At 48.7% G+C, this 13,516-nt stretch overlaps 1 protein-coding gene across 2 annotated transcripts; it reads left to right on the top strand.

Annotated features, from left to right (window-relative positions):
• The first annotated feature begins 516 nt into the window (after nucleotides 1-516).
• On the top strand, nucleotides 517-12,968 carry Enc1 (ectodermal-neural cortex 1). 2 transcript variants are annotated; one of them, XM_075976249.1, is made up of 3 exons: nucleotides 517-947; nucleotides 4,324-6,137; nucleotides 10,388-12,968. In XM_075976249.1, exon 2 carries the CDS (start codon nucleotides 4,337-4,339, stop codon nucleotides 6,104-6,106), a length of 1,770 nt encoding a protein of 589 aa, XP_075832364.1. In that variant the 5' UTR covers nucleotides 517-947; nucleotides 4,324-4,336; the 3' UTR covers nucleotides 6,107-6,137; nucleotides 10,388-12,968. The 2 variants fall into 2 exon arrangements, with proteins under 2 accessions (XP_075832364.1, XP_075832365.1); XM_075976250.1 differs by lacking the exon at nucleotides 517-947 and adding an exon at nucleotides 1,026-1,711.
• The last annotated feature ends 548 nt before the right edge of the window (nucleotides 12,969-13,516 follow it).

The raw sequence follows: 13,516 nt of genomic DNA, 5'->3' as shown, positions 1-13,516 counted from the left end.
ACCCTTGCCCCCGTGGGTAGTAGGTTCTGCCCTGCAGCTGGGATGTCCAGCCCAGTGAGTGGCTATACGCGCCTATGCTGCGGAACCCCAGCTTGGCCCTGGGCCACTAAACTGAGCATCCCATGAACCCCAGCACCACTGAACCCACAGTCCAGGGCTGCTTTCCCCTGCGGGGGCGCTCCCCAAATCCCGAGCTAGCCTTGAATTAGGTTGACCCAAAGAGGCAAAAACCATCGGAGCCCCTCAAACTTATTTTCTTCGCAGTCCCCGGGGGCTGCAGCTGCCCGGAGCTGCGCCAAGGCGTCCGCTTTGTCTCCGAGCACTCCCCGCCTCCCCCCCCCCCCCCCCCCCGCTTCCTCTCCGGTTAACTCCCCCTACAGCTCTTTCCCCTGCACCACCCGCTCCTGCCTGCTCCGTGGACGCGCCTCCTCCCTCCTCCCCCCGACGAATCTCTTTGCATACGCGCCCCCTCCCGGGCGGGCGCGCAACTTATAGCCCGGTGCGCGGTGGCCCGGCGCAGTCTGCTCCCGCAGCCTTCGCTCTAGCAGCCCAACGGAGGCGCTGCAGAGACCCAGAGCAGACGCCAGGCGGCCGTCCGCACTCACGCCGCAGCTTCGCTCCCTCCCTCCCCCCAGCGCACTGCCCGCCTTCCTCCGCCGCGCGGCCGCCGCAGGCTCACTCTCCCCTGGCTAGGCGAGCGCCGGCAGACGCTTGGCCCGGCCGGGGCGCCAGGTCCGCTGCTGCAGATCGGGAGGCCGAGGCGAGCTGCCTGCCAGAACCAACCCGGGAGCCACTACCCCCCGGCGCTATCGCCTCTCCACTGGCACTCCTTTCTCCCTGGTGATCGCCACCTTTTCCTGGGACCGAGACGCCCTTCATTGACTCCCTGCGGGTAACCGAGGCAAGAACCCTAGCCGGTTGTGTGAGGAGGCCAGTCGCCTACTGCTGTAAGTTTCCCCTTGCAGCCCCAGACCTGTTGCGGGCTCCCGGATTTCAGGGGCGGGCCGGCCGCGGGGTGTGCTTGCGAACTACGAGCCGGCGCCGGCCACCCTGCCTGCGGCTTAAGCCCAGGAACTGCTCTCGGGGCAGAACTGTCGCCAGAGCAGAATCGCGCTGGGGGAGCGACGTGCCTCCCCTCCGCGGTGTAACGCCCGGGCAAGTCTCAGGGACTGCGAGGAGCCAAGTTGGGGGATAATATCAAGCCGGCTCCCTGCAGCCTCCAGACAGCCCAGCGCGAGATCGGTTCCCTGTGGTGCACTGTTGTCGGCTCCGGGGACGGTGTGGCCCACGTGCAGACCTCCTCATGGGGGCATTTGGTTGCAGCCAAATGAATGAAAACTGGTTCCTGAAAAACTAGTTTCCTCTCCTGCAAGCTTTTGCCTTTTAGAATGACATTATTAATTTCAAAGGCTAGGAATTGGTGGGCGGGGTGGAGATGAAACGGTGAACTTGGACGTGTAATTTGGTGTCGTCCTCAGTGACTTGCCCGGCGTGTTAAATAGCGTTGCAAATGTTGTAGGGGGCTGTGTGGCGAAGGGCTATTTTTGTAAATGTCTTTATAGTGTCGTTCCATTGTTGTCAATAATATGAGTCCTTGAGAACATCTGCCTGGGCTCTTTTCTCGTGGGATTGAGATCAGGCTTACAGCCCGGAGAGAGACGGAGGTGCTCAAAGTGTTGGAGGCAGACAGCCAGCCTGCATGTAAGCCACAGTAAGTGAACCGAAGTTACTGAACTAGGAGCCCTTTTGATGTTCACAGTAATAGCAGTCTTTCTCTGCTTTCTTTGTAGACGCGAGTTAAGTATATGTGTGCGTTTTCTTGGCCATTTCCTTAGCGTGCAAGTTTATGTCTCTGGGGGCTTAAAAAATGTTGGGAAGAATGAATGATTAATTTTATGTTGAAGGTGTGTTTAGTAACTGTATAAATGACTTAAATGGCTATTTTACTGTTTGCATAATTCTAAACCAGAAAGCAAGTTCCTTCCCTCACACCTCCAAGTCTACCTTTTGTTATAATCATATATGGTTACAAGATGTGAGATTGTGACAGTGACGTGCTTTCCAGTGGGATGGGATCCAGGATGACAGTGTGCACAAGTCCTCCTTGCTTTCTGAGGAGACCTTGAAAACACAGCCGGTAAACAAGGGATGCAGGGTCTTGCAGAGTCTTGCGCATCTTGTATCCTAAGGTCTTGTGGACAAACTGTTTTCTTATGTATACACCTGGTTGTGGATGTTGTTTTATGCCACCCTGAATCTCCTGATAATGGACATGTGCTGAGGCCCAGTGGGATTCCAGCCCAGCCGGCGAGCACTTAGTTGCTTATATTCCTTTCTTGGCTCTTAGCCAGAGAGGAGGCGGCTTCCTGAGACTAGGCAATCTTTTAGAGGTTTGGGCTTAAAATCTTCCTCAAAATAACTCAAGGCAGAAGGCTTTCATTTAAATAGCATCCATACTGGTAAAGCATGCGGGTTTCAAGTGCGTGGATTCTTAGAGGATTCCTCCCTTGGCCATTCTTTAGAACTTTTTTACAGTAACTCAAGATGGACAGGAAAATAGAGCTTGAGGTAGGGGGCAATTAGTCTTTCTTTACCACCTTCCCATCCACTGGAAATTTCTAAGTGGTATGCCTAGACTTTGTAACACTGGAGCTTTGTAACTCTGAAGCTAAGTTGGTTCTCCTTGGTGTTGTTTACCTATCCTGAGAAGTAACATTCCCAAACCAGAGGAAAACAAGTTACATCACCTAAAGATACGGGCCCCAAGGGTCAAAGGCATGTCAGACACCTACCTTTGTTATTTTTTGTGCCAGCGTTCCCAGCTGGTGGGGGGAAATTGCAGTTCTAGCTCATGAATCTGGTAAGTCATTTACATTTATTCATAATTCCTGGAGTATAAATAAAAAAAATAAATATCTGGTTGACAGGAGGGAAAACAATCGGTTTCAGCTGCGCTGTAAGTTCTGGCTGTTTGCATCAGAAAAGATACTGTAGCCAAGTGCAGACACCATCCCCTCCTGGCATAAACAACCTCCCCTGGAATCCCCAGGGGGCAGGTACTTAAGGCTTTATACTCTCTTTAAAGCGGTTGAGTGGTACTGTCAGAAACAGGAGTTAATTCCAGTTTTCCAGATGGACGGTGGACATTTTCTAAATTATTGCTAACTAGTTTTCTTTTACAGCAGATACCTAAAAAGATAGCATTCGATTCCACTGATGCTAATTTTGATACCTAGGGAAGCACTGTGGTTGGCCTTACACGAACAATGGTTAAAATAACACACATGGGCGCAATGAATGTCACACACGCACAGTCCACCCCTGTGTGCTTTTGAATTTACATAAAGTGGTGTTTGCTGTTTGAGCTCCCAGTATGCAGGTGCAGCATTTGCAGGTACCTAACTGCCCTGGTGATGGAGTGTTTAGTCAAAGGGGGTGGATGCATCCTTTGTTCTTGTGAGGGCTTTCGGCTTTCTAAGGATTGGTATGGAGCAGGAAGAACAGAAAAACAGCATGAGCTGCCAACTCAGAATATTCTTCCTTTCATGTGCCAAAGTGTCATTCTGGAATCTGTCCAGGTTCAGAAAGGTGGGTGGTAATTGTGGCCAGAATCTCTCCTGTGTTTCACTGAGGTCTACTGATCAATGTATGGAAATATTTACATTCTGGTGCACTTAGAGCTGTCTATTTAATCTTTGCATAAAGGTCTGACCGCTTCAGGAGTTGGGTATATATATACATATATATACGTATATACACACATATATACATACATATATATACATACATATACATATATATACAGAGTTTAGATCTTACCAAAGGAATTCTTAATAGAATTTCTAATTAGTAGGTGTTTGTTTTACACATGACTTTATGCTGCATAGGGCATTAAAGCCGGTGCCCAGATGTTCTTGGCATTATGAGAACGGGAAGCTTGGCATTTTAAGCAGCCTGTAGTGAATCAGCTGGCCTGGCGCTGGGAACCGAGAGAATGAGAGAATGAGACGGGCTTCCCTCGGCTTCTGCTGACTTCCATTCTGGCAGTCAGGTTTTCCAAGATAAACCTGCTTTTAAGCCATGCCCCCTACCCCACCAACAACCTGGTACGGTTCATATAGCTCAACAGTACCACAAGGAATGGTTTTCCTCCCAGGCAGTTCTCTTCGGCTTTGTTCTAGAGTGGTCATCCCCTCCTCCGAGCAGTAGGTAGCAGGACTAACAAGGCTCTTGTTTTCTTTGTCTAAATGATTGTTGCTTTTGTGCTACTGCTGGGAACATCAAGAGCTTCCCGTTCAATGGTTTCGTTTTGTTTTCTTCCAGGAGTTGAAACAAAATGTCAGTCAGCGTGCATGAGAACCGCAAGTCCAGGGCCAGCAGCGGCTCTATCAATATCTACCTGTTTCATAAGTCTTCCTATGCAGACAGTGTCCTCACTCACTTGAACCTTCTGCGACAGCAGCGGCTCTTCACGGACGTCCTTCTCCATGCAGGAAACAGGACCTTCCCTTGCCACCGGGCAGTGCTGGCTGCGTGCAGCCGCTACTTTGAAGCCATGTTCAGTGGTGGCCTGAAAGAGAGCCAGGACAGCGAAGTCAACTTCGACAATTCCATTCACCCAGAAGTCTTAGAGCTGCTTCTCGACTATGCATACTCCTCCCGGGTCATCATCAATGAAGAAAATGCCGAGTCGCTCCTGGAAGCCGGCGACATGCTGGAGTTCCAGGACATCCGAGATGCATGTGCAGAATTTCTGGAAAAGAACCTGCATCCCACCAACTGCCTGGGTATGCTGCTGCTGTCCGACGCCCATCAGTGCACCAAGCTGTATGAACTCTCCTGGAGAATGTGTCTCAGCAATTTCCAGACCATCCGGAAGAATGAAGATTTCCTCCAGCTGCCCCAGGACATGGTTGTGCAGCTCCTGTCCAGTGAGGAGCTGGAGACGGAAGACGAAAGGCTTGTGTATGAGTCTGCCATGAACTGGATTAGCTATGACCTGAAGAAGCGCTACTGCTACCTCCCTGAACTGTTGCAGACCGTGAGGCTGGCCCTCCTTCCTGCCATCTATCTCATGGAGAACGTAGCCATGGAGGAACTCATCACCAAGCAGAGGAAGAGTAAGGAGATTGTGGAAGAGGCCATCCGGTGCAAGCTGAAAATCTTGCAGAACGATGGCGTGGTGACCAGCCTCTGTGCCCGCCCTCGGAAAACCGGCCACGCCCTCTTCCTCCTAGGAGGACAGACTTTCATGTGTGACAAACTGTACTTGGTAGACCAGAAGGCTAAAGAAATCATTCCCAAGGCCGACATCCCCAGCCCGAGGAAAGAGTTCAGTGCGTGCGCAATTGGCTGCAAAGTGTACATTACCGGGGGACGGGGATCCGAAAATGGAGTCTCAAAAGATGTCTGGGTTTATGATACCCTGCACGAGGAGTGGTCCAAGGCTGCCCCCATGCTGGTGGCCAGGTTCGGTCATGGGTCTGCTGAACTGAAGCACTGCCTGTATGTGGTTGGGGGGCACACGGCTGCCACTGGCTGCCTCCCAGCCTCCCCCTCAGTCTCTCTAAAGCAAGTAGAACATTACGACCCCACGACCAACAAGTGGACTATGGTTGCCCCGCTCCGAGAAGGCGTCAGCAATGCTGCTGTCGTGAGCGCCAAACTCAAGCTGTTTGCTTTTGGAGGTACCAGCGTAAGTCATGACAAGCTCCCCAAAGTTCAGTGTTACGATCAGTGTGAGAACAGGTGGACGGTACCGGCCACCTGTCCCCAGCCCTGGCGTTACACAGCGGCAGCTGTGCTGGGGAACCAGATCTTTATAATGGGCGGTGATACAGAGTTCTCTGCCTGCTCTGCTTACAAATTCAATAGTGAGACTTACCAGTGGACTAAGGTGGGCGATGTGACAGCCAAGCGCATGAGCTGCCACGCCGTGGCCTCCGGGAACAAGCTGTATGTGGTGGGAGGCTACTTCGGCATCCAGCGCTGCAAGACTTTGGACTGTTACGATCCGACTTTAGATGTGTGGAATAGCATAACCACTGTCCCGTACTCCCTGATCCCCACCGCGTTCGTCAGCACCTGGAAACATCTGCCTTCTTAACGCACAGCTTCCTAGAGGAAGCACGCATGAGGTAAGAAAGCGCAGACAGGAGCGTGCGTTTCAGCAGGGTAGCCTGAATTCAGAGCATGGGGAATGAGAGGTGCTGCTCTTTTCCTATGCTAAGTTGCATAGGAACCGAAAGCAAAAGGTTTTGTGCTCCTACAGTATACCTGCCCGTATTGGCCATCACTGCAACCCCCTGTCGACAGAAACCAGCAGCTTCCAGCCATCACGGAGCCTTAGAATCTCCCAAAGAGATTTTCAGAAGCTACCCCCATTCTAGAGACATTGTTTGGTTTGGTCCAGGTGGAATCCAAGCCTCGGTGCTTTAAATGATTTACTTATTTTTATTTTGAATGTGTTGGTGTTTTGCCTGCCTGCATGTCTGTGTGAGGGTGTCCCCTGGAGCTGGAACTACAGACAGTTGTGAGCTGTCGTGTGAGTGCTGGGAATCAAACCCAGGTCGCCTGGAAGAGCAACCAGTGTTCTTAATGGCTGATCCATCTCTCCAGCCCGCATCATTGCTTTAAAGTTTTCCAGTAGAATCTGACCAGATTGGGAATCCCAGACGTCCAATAGTAATTCCAGTCAGTGGCTGCGCAATAACGCACTGTGTTCCTAGAACAGGACCCTGTGTCTCACTCGGGCATCTTTGTGATGCTCAGAACAAGCCCTGGATGCTATTACTAACCTCCCTAGGCAGGTGAACAAACCTGATGTCTATGGAGTCTTAACTAATAAACTGCCCAGTGTCATAGACCTCAGCAGGTAGTCAGGCTAGTCAAGAAATCCCCTGGGGTAGTCTGACTCCAGAGAACAAACCCTTGAGTATATAATCAAGATGCTACCCGATAAACTTCAGACCTTTCTGTACTTAATAGACTTTTAAAAATACTGCTTCAAGTGTTTACTATTTTATCGACTCCAAAATTGTGTATTCGCTTATGTAAAACGCCCCCTCCCCAGGACACCTATCTCTTGAGAGCACTGTTAACTTGGGAGGATGGTTTGGGTTGTTTTCACGAAAGGTGGAATTTTCTGTAGATAGTCAGCCCCCTAAGCCTCCCCACCTGCATGCTCTCAGACTCATTCAGTCCACCTGGCCCTATTGCGGGGCCCAACAAAAGCTGCAGCCTGTGGCATCTATGTGAGCGTGCAGTGGTTGTCTTGTGTACATAGAGCCTGTTTACACTCGGCTCCAATAATGAGTCAGCCTACACGGTTCGGTGTCACTGCGGCTGCTTGGCTCCTGTGATGCATCCTCAGGACCAACCCAGGAATTGCCTCAGCTTGTGTGTGTGCCTTAGTTGGTTCTATTGCTGTTAGAAACACCATGACCAAAAGCAAATTGGGGAGGAGCGAGAGGGCTTCTTTCATCTTTACGTATTATCAGGTCACAGCCCATCACCGAGGGATGTCAAGGCTAGACCACCAAGGCAGTAAACCCAAAGGCAGGGCTTGAAGCAGAGGCCATGGAGGAGTTTTTACTGGCTTGCTCCCTTAGCTTGCTTAGCCTGCTTTCACCCCCAGGACCACTTAAGAGGAAGTACCACCTTCAGTGACCCTTCCACTTCGTTCATTAATCCAAGCAAGCCTGTGGGTGGCATTAATGGAGGTCCCCACCTCTCAAATGACTTTAGCTTTTGTCACGTTGACAAAACAAAATAACAACAACAACAAAAACAAACCTAACCAAAACTGGCTTAACAGAGGGCACTCGGGACATGCCACTTTGTTTGCGTGATTCCTGGGCTCACTACTGAATGTAAGGGAAAAAAAATAATGCCACCGTGGAGGAACCGCGTACAAAGTCATTACCAGAGAACTTTTGGCCCTGCTTTTCTTAGGGTGTCACACACCCTTAAAGGGGCTTTTGAAAGGAAAAGCAGGACCTCAGAGTGGTTGTAAGATCAATGGAGGGGGTTTTGTCTTATTTCCCTTCCTTTCCCCACCTTTCGGTTTTCAAGTCAGGGCATGTCTGTCTGCCTGGAACTCGCTCTGTAGATCAGGCTGGCCTCAAACTCAACAGAGATCCACTTGCCTCTGCCTCTTGAGTGCTGGGATTAAAGGCCACCATGGCCTGGCTTCTTTCCCCACCTTTAATAGCTCACTGATAAGCACTGAAATTGGTCTCTTTCACATCTCATCATCGTTGTCAACCCTTGGCTATCTCCTCCAGCCTGTCCCAGCCAGCAAGGCCGTGTTCCCTGGGCTTGAGATTCCTGCAGAGGAGCAGAATCCTCCTGTGAGGAGCCATCTATCCCCACAGCAGCCCACACTAAACTGGTTTTTGCAGCCTTGCTGGCATCTCAGTAAATCCAGAATAAACAAACGTTCTGCAAGTGGTTATTTCGTTTGCGATACGGTTGCATGACTCAACTCTCAAGCAGGTCTGAAGAACCTCCTAGGCAAAAAGCGCTAATTAACAGACTCAGAATTAGGAGTTAGTTCAGAACTGACTGTATGTGCAGTAGACCTGGAAAAATTGCCAGGGATGGTGGCAGCATGTGAGAAATGGGAGAACGGGAAGCAAGGGATTGCAGGCGAGGCAAGCGGAGGGGGCACAGTGTCCTTACGTTGTTAGATCCGTCTGGCCTTATGCCTACTTTTTTGTTACGTGAGTGATTTTAACCACGGTGTCGAGAAAACACCACAATCCAGAAAGGTGGGTGTTGAAAACAGCCTGGTCTAGCCCCAACACCAGTCAATATTACAGGCTTTTCCTGTAGTTAAGACCTTGCTCTGATCTGGCCGGAGTTCAGTCTGTATGTCCTGGGGACATACCGTTTCTTTGATTATCAGCTGTTTGTCATTTCTGTTCAGTTCGGGTTCCCTTTTCCAGCCCAGAGTGAACGCGTTAAAGTATTTGAACTAATCGCTTGCTTCCGGTCCCTGGGAAACAGAGCAAACAGTGCTCTGTGTGTTAACACGTGAAACAGCAGCCTCCACCCTTGGTACCCTGGGCAGGAGAGCCAAGCACATAAAACCTAAACTTGACAGACAGCTCACTGCTCTTAAAGGGTGACGTGAACCCCTAATCAAAGCTGCGCTTTCAGTTTCCAATGGGGAGAATGATGGCTTAAATTTCTGAAGTTTACTGTACACAAGATGGAGTTACAAACGCTTACAGGTGGGGGGAATGAGAGTCAGACCCGTTCCGTTGGGTGTCAGTACAGGCCTCCAGCCTGAGTCCTGATTTCCAAAGCTGGTGCGAGATGAGAAACCTTCCAGTCAGAAAACCTATCCACCAAGGAGATTTTAACTGTCCCCTGCTGCCCAGACAAAAAAATTTCTTATTTTCTTGTAATTTTTTGCGGTGTCTTATGGTCACTGCCTGACAGGATGTGGAATTCTGTTTGCTTTGTTTCTGCTTTGTGAATTTTTCCCCTCTTAATTTCTGTGCAAGTGTGCCGTGTCTTGAGATGTTCCATATTCTTTTGGTACATTCTTTTGACCTAATGTGGATATACAGGTTGTAGGGAGGCGGGGCTCAGGGATGACACCGAGGGCTAAGGAATGTCTTGAAGGCTTGAATCACTGTTAGACCACAGCCAAAAGAAACAACTAGGAACTGACTCACATCTCTGAAGACACACAAGCCAGAGAGAAGAATTTGCCATTAATAAGTGGTCCTGCCAAAACTCCCTTTGTCTGTGCTTGTAGCTGGAGCCCCAGTGAGTAGCGAGGATGCATTTTTAACTGTGGCCGCCTTCGAGCTCTGCAAAGTCTAACTTGGATTCTTTATGATCAGTGGGCTTAGGGGCTCATCTTCCTCCCTCGATGGCCCAGAGACTCTATCACAGTAGGCTCCCTTTCCAAGCATTGAAAGCAGAAGACGGTCATATGTAGGCTTGACTTTGAACATTCTCATGTTTAAGAAAGACACCATTGTTTTTTTTAATGCTCTTTAAATTATTAATTTATTTTCAGTCTTATGTACATTGGTGTTTGGCCTGCATGTGCCTGTGAGTGAGGGTGTCAGACCCCCTAGAACTAAAGCTGCCATGTGGGTGCTGGGAATTGAACCCAGGTCCTCTGGGAGAACAGCCAGCACTCCAGCCATCTCTCCAGCCTTGGACACCATTGTTGTGTGGGCTGTCCATCGTCATGGTTACCAACCTGTCAAGCGTGCACATTTTCTGTTGGACTTGTAATTCCCACCTTCAGGCGTGCTATTGCTCAGCTTAGCCCTGAATCTGAATCGTGTGCCAATGAACAAATGTCTTAAACCATGACGTATCACAAATCGTTCATACCTTTGTGTTTTGTTTTTCATTGTAGCTCTCTCTGGACGCATGGTGAGATGATATGAGGTTTCTGCTTTGGAGAAGCCCGAGTTTTAATGAAGAGAAAGAAAAATAGGAGAAGTTGCTACAAGACTCCTCGAATACCATCGGCTGCACCTTGTGAACGCTCTTTTAAGTGGACATGAAGGAAGGGGTGGGGGGGGTGGGATTTTTTTTTTCAATGCAAGTAGCACATGGTTTAAATATGAATGACAGAACTTGTGATCTAGTCCTTGTCTGGTAATTGTGGATTAATGTCAGCGTTAATCAGCCCCTCAAAGGGAGAGAAAAGCTGGGCTTTTCCCTTGCTGTAGCTCATTCAGCATTTGATTTCCATGGCCCCACCATTTATGTGCAAGATTTGAAATGGTTGTCAGCTTCCTCTGAGGACCGGGCTTGAAGCCTCCGTGCCAGCTGCTGCTGGAGACGTAAAGCCAAGCATGGGTCAGGAGGGAAGCTGGCCTGGCTGACTGAAGAATGGGAACCCCAGGACTTTCCACTCATCTCAAAAGGGGTTACGGTCCCCCCAGGAACGCCTCTGAACAATGGGGACATTGTTGGTAGCCGTTTGGTAGATGCTCCTCGCTATTTATAGATGACTTTAACCCTTCTCTTGGCTGTTAAGAAATGTGTTGTAGATTTAGCTATTTATTGTTTGCGGCCTGCATGCTGGAACAGAGCTTCCGTTGTCTTCACGTGGATGGGCGTGTGTGGATGGTCGTATGTTTTGCACATTTTGTGGTTTTTGATGTGCTTTGCTGCACAAAGAGAAAAAAGAAAAAAGAAAAAAAACTTTGGGGCTATAATTTGGAGGATAAGTAGAGGGTGGGCGGGGGAGGGGTGCATTTTTGAAATGTCGGACAGAGACAGATTCCGAGATGGAAACTCAAATTACATCCCAGAGACAGAGAAACCACAAAGTCACCGTAACTAGACCACCCTTTACTGAGGTTTCACGGTCACACTGGTGGCAGGTCTCACAAGAGCAGGATATTGGTCTGTCCTCCTTCCTCCTGTCTGATTTACCCAACTTTGGTCTTGGCTGCTGACACTTGGAAAGGACCAAATTACTTTATAGTATTCCCCCCATTTGTGTGCTACCCTGAAACCCCGGGGAGAGTCTGCAGACCAGTTCTGTATATAGGGCACAGGTGAAGACATTGCCCAAAGTTTGTTTATTTATTTATCTATTTATTTACTCTAGGTGAATAACAACACCAGTGGGGGACAAACTAAAGTGTATCGGATGTAAATAAACTCACTGACCATGTTGCTTCGCCTATGCTGGGCTCTTGGACATTGATTTACAAAGTACTCTTATTTTCCCAGAAAAACGTCCAGTTTGATACAATGTACGCTTTGGTGTTCATCCTTGGATACTTAGGTACATAGAAGTGACGTTTGGTCACACAGTACCAAGGAGTGTAAAGGGTGGTCTGTGGAGAGGTCTTCCGCTTCTTTTGGGATCACTTGTGAATACATCCTGTGCTCCTCCAAATGCTTGTTTACTAAATGTGCAGTGGTAGGTATTAGTGCTAGACTGCCCTGGGCCCTTCTCCAGGTGTCTGGGGAAGAGTAGAACTTGCAACTAACTCTGCCTGTTTTGATCCCTATTCCTCACAGTGCTGTATTTAAAAAAAAAAAAAATTAGGATTTAAGACAGATAACTGCCTTTACATTGTGAGTGTTTGCCTTGTCTAATGACAGATAATTCCATAACATTTCTCCCCACCTTAGTACTTTAGGCTAATTGTACATGTCTGTCTGTGCCATGAGTAAGTGGACTGCATAGGACCAAAATAAAACAAATGAGCCGTTGGAATGAGAGCTTCGCAGAGCATTTCGGCATCAGTTCCTGGTCCCCGGATATGTTCTAAGCAGTGTAAGTGTCTGATTGAACCCTGGTGGTATGGTGAGTGTCCGTCCTGTAGCTGTCCCAGCTCCCTAGTTTACGATGCAAATCTGTCTCAAGATCTGCGCGTCGCTGCTGCTTCTGAGAGTCGGGAGGATTTTCTGCAGCTGTTTCAAAGTTGTGGCCCGTCCTTGAGTCTTCTATTAATTACTGTGTGAGCCAGAGGGAGCTACACGGGGTGGGCCCCTACTGGCAGGGGAAACTCTTCTAGACTCCCGCTCTTTTAATTGATGTAGGCGTTTGGGCTTGCTACTTGACCGTTCTCACCCTGTGAAACGTCCCCCACTTTGAAGCAAATACAATTCACAGCGCAGTACACACAAAAACCCTGGCGCAAGACAGGGGAGGTTCTTCTTAGTTTGTGAGCTGGTTGCCGTAGAAACGGATAACAAAGGGCGGCCTTCCACTTGTGGTATAATGGTGGAGCCCCTTTTCTCAGGCTTGACACCTGTCTGAATAAGAGTGATTAGAGCCGCATAATATCCCTCTTTTGGCTATTGAAAATGTGGTTCACGTACCAAACTCTGTAGAAGTTAGGAAAATGTCCGTGTTTGTGTGTTCTTGTTTGCCACTACTACATTTTTTTTGAGGTTTTGTAAAACTGTTGTTTTTTTTTCACGATGTGAAACTGAAGGTCAATAAATTATTAGAGATTTTCTCTTCATTATGTGTGTTTTTATTTGACAGCAGTATAATTTTAAACACTGGAGATGTGCTTTCTCATTTAATCAAAACGAAGGGCGTTTCCAGGGTTTTCTGAATGTTTCGTTCACCATTCAGCACCTGAGTTTATCAGAGTAGTTTTGCACATGAGAATCCCCTCTCTGTCTTTCTGTCTGTCTCTCTCTCTCTCTGTTTCTCTCAGCCTAACCCTAGCTGGCTTGTAAACTCTCCAATGTAGACAATGAATCCCATGCCTCCTGTCTGCCTCTGGGTGCTAGGATTATACATACAATCTCTTTCATCATAAGTGGACTGTGCAGCCTTCACATTAGAATCTAGACTTTGTTTCTTGGTGGGTTCTTGATGTGGGAGGGTCTTCTATTTTGTGTTGATTTCATTGGTTAATAAAGAAACTGCCTTGGCCCTTTGATAGGACAGAAAATTAGGTAGGCCGAGTAAACAGAACAGAATGCTGGGAGGAAGTGAGGCAATCGCTATGTCTCTCCTCTCTGGTCAGATGCCATGGAGCCAAATGCCAGGTCAGACATG

This window comes from Microtus pennsylvanicus, chromosome 6, assembly GCF_037038515.1.
Source record: "Microtus pennsylvanicus isolate mMicPen1 chromosome 6, mMicPen1.hap1, whole genome shotgun sequence".
In the NCBI taxonomy this organism is placed as follows: domain Eukaryota; kingdom Metazoa; phylum Chordata; class Mammalia; order Rodentia; family Cricetidae; genus Microtus; species Microtus pennsylvanicus.
Note: the sequence above shows the minus strand (reverse complement) of the source record. Positions and strands in the feature narration are given on the sequence as shown.